Genomic DNA, 1,721 nt, shown 5'->3' with positions numbered 1-1,721 from the left:
TAGTCTCCTGTACGGTACGATAAGGACTATCACATGATGACCAAGGCTTCAGTACGCGTCTTTGGTAGTTGGCACTGTTGGGAAGAAAGCAAAATGCCGAAAGGATTTTCGGATTTCTGGCTACACAATAGAGACCTAATCTCATAAATGGTATGTATGTTGGTTGTTCGTTTGTTACACTTACTGTACCGGGCTCTTTCACATAACACTACAAGGTAAGACCTAGTTGCCCCTCTCTGCCCCTCTTTCACTTGTTCTAAGGTGGAGAAGGAATCATCATGCTGCAGTCCACTAATACTTTCTTTAGAAGTGACAGCGGAACTTTTACAGAAAGTTTATTAGCTGATTCTATATTTTGAACCAGACAATTGTGTGTTATTCAAGTATGGAAGGTTTGCTACCCACTTGAGCTGAAGGATGCTAACAAGGTGGGAACTCAGAATGCCGTTACCTGCAGTGCCTCCAGCATTTTGGACAGCTATTCAAGTAATTTCCATTGTTCTTCCTATGGCCTCGAGTCTCATCACCGACGAGAAGACCAGGCGAGCCGCAGCTGCTCAGGAAGCAGCATCCGAAGCGACAAGGGTTGCCTCAGAAAGAACAGCACGAACGCAAGAAGCCCTCCACGAACAAATAAATACCAGCCACTGGCCTTCCACCCATACATTAGCGCCTCGAACGTTTGAAATCCCTCAGAACGGATTCAACGCAGGTCCAGAGTTTACTACCGTATTTGCAGCGAGCATCTTTGTGGGTGCTGCTCTCGCGGTGAGAACAGGGAATGAGTTGAAGGGTATGGGTCTTCGTTTAGGGGAAATTGGTGACGAGCTCGGAGCTCAGACAACGGCCAAAATGCAAGGATGGGAGACTAAAGGGTTCGGCGCCTTTATTTACTGGTTCCTAGAGAACGAAATTCACGATCACGGTGGGGAAGCGTCAGTTGGTCACCACGCATTTTACGTTTATAACCCAACCACAAGCGCCAACGTTGTGTTCAAGAAGATGGTACGGGAGAAGCCATTGCCTGCGTCCTTTGGTGGCTTCAGCTCTGATATAGAGGGGTTATTCCATTTAATGTGGGAGAATCGACAATCTCTATACCAGAAGGTCGGAAGAGTGGATGCAGAAAAAGTGCAGTTTCATCTTCTTGTTCCTGCAAAAAGAGCCTTTATCATTTCGGACCTTATGGCAATTGATGACGGAATTGGCAGACTTATTATCAAAGGCCATGCGGAGGAAGGCATTCCATATACATGGTTCAATTTTGTGTGCATGCCACGGCAAGTTGTTCTACAAGATGTTGGAAACCTGGCCAGGGAGCAAACCGAGAATGAATTCTCCAATGACCTTGCACATAGTTGCTTATCTGGAGATGCTCTGGCTGCGTTGATGTTACCATCTTGGGCAAATCAGTTGAGAATCGCGATAAACACACAACTGGGGAAACGATACGTATCACCACGGATTCTTGGTCCGTCTAGAAAGCAAATGAACCAACCTTGAGCTCTCGAATATCCCAGGCAGTGGACTGAACATACCCCAAGTCGGTACAGTAGATGAATTACTATATATTATCAAAGATCTAATTAGTCTCTTACTTGGCATACTTGACCAAGGCCGTCTCAGCAAGTCCTCGGCACTTACCTCATCCCGAGTTATATTTTCCTGCTTTATCAGCGTTGATGACTCTGAGGAGTTGTCCTCTATAGCGGATGGAAACT

At 46.1% G+C, this 1,721-nt stretch overlaps 1 protein-coding gene across 1 annotated transcript; it reads left to right on the top strand.

Moving 5' to 3' along the window:
• Window positions 1-441: 441 nt before the first annotated feature.
• On the top strand, window positions 442-1,503 carry KD926_002150 (uncharacterized protein; the record flags this gene model as incomplete). The annotated part of the gene is made up of 1 exon (XM_053093956.1): window positions 442-1,503. One exon carries the CDS (start codon window positions 442-444, stop codon window positions 1,501-1,503), a length of 1,062 nt encoding a protein of 353 aa, XP_052951222.1.
• Between the last annotated feature and the right edge of the window lie 218 nt (window positions 1,504-1,721).

Source organism: Aspergillus affinis (genome assembly GCF_023601865.1).
Source record: "Aspergillus affinis strain CMG 70 chromosome Unknown NODE_145_length_84260_cov_87_737417, whole genome shotgun sequence".
Classification (NCBI taxonomy): Eukaryota; Fungi; Ascomycota; class Eurotiomycetes; order Eurotiales; family Aspergillaceae; genus Aspergillus; species Aspergillus affinis.
The sequence above is the reverse complement of the archived record's forward strand: the minus strand, read 5'-3'. Positions and strand labels throughout refer to the sequence as shown.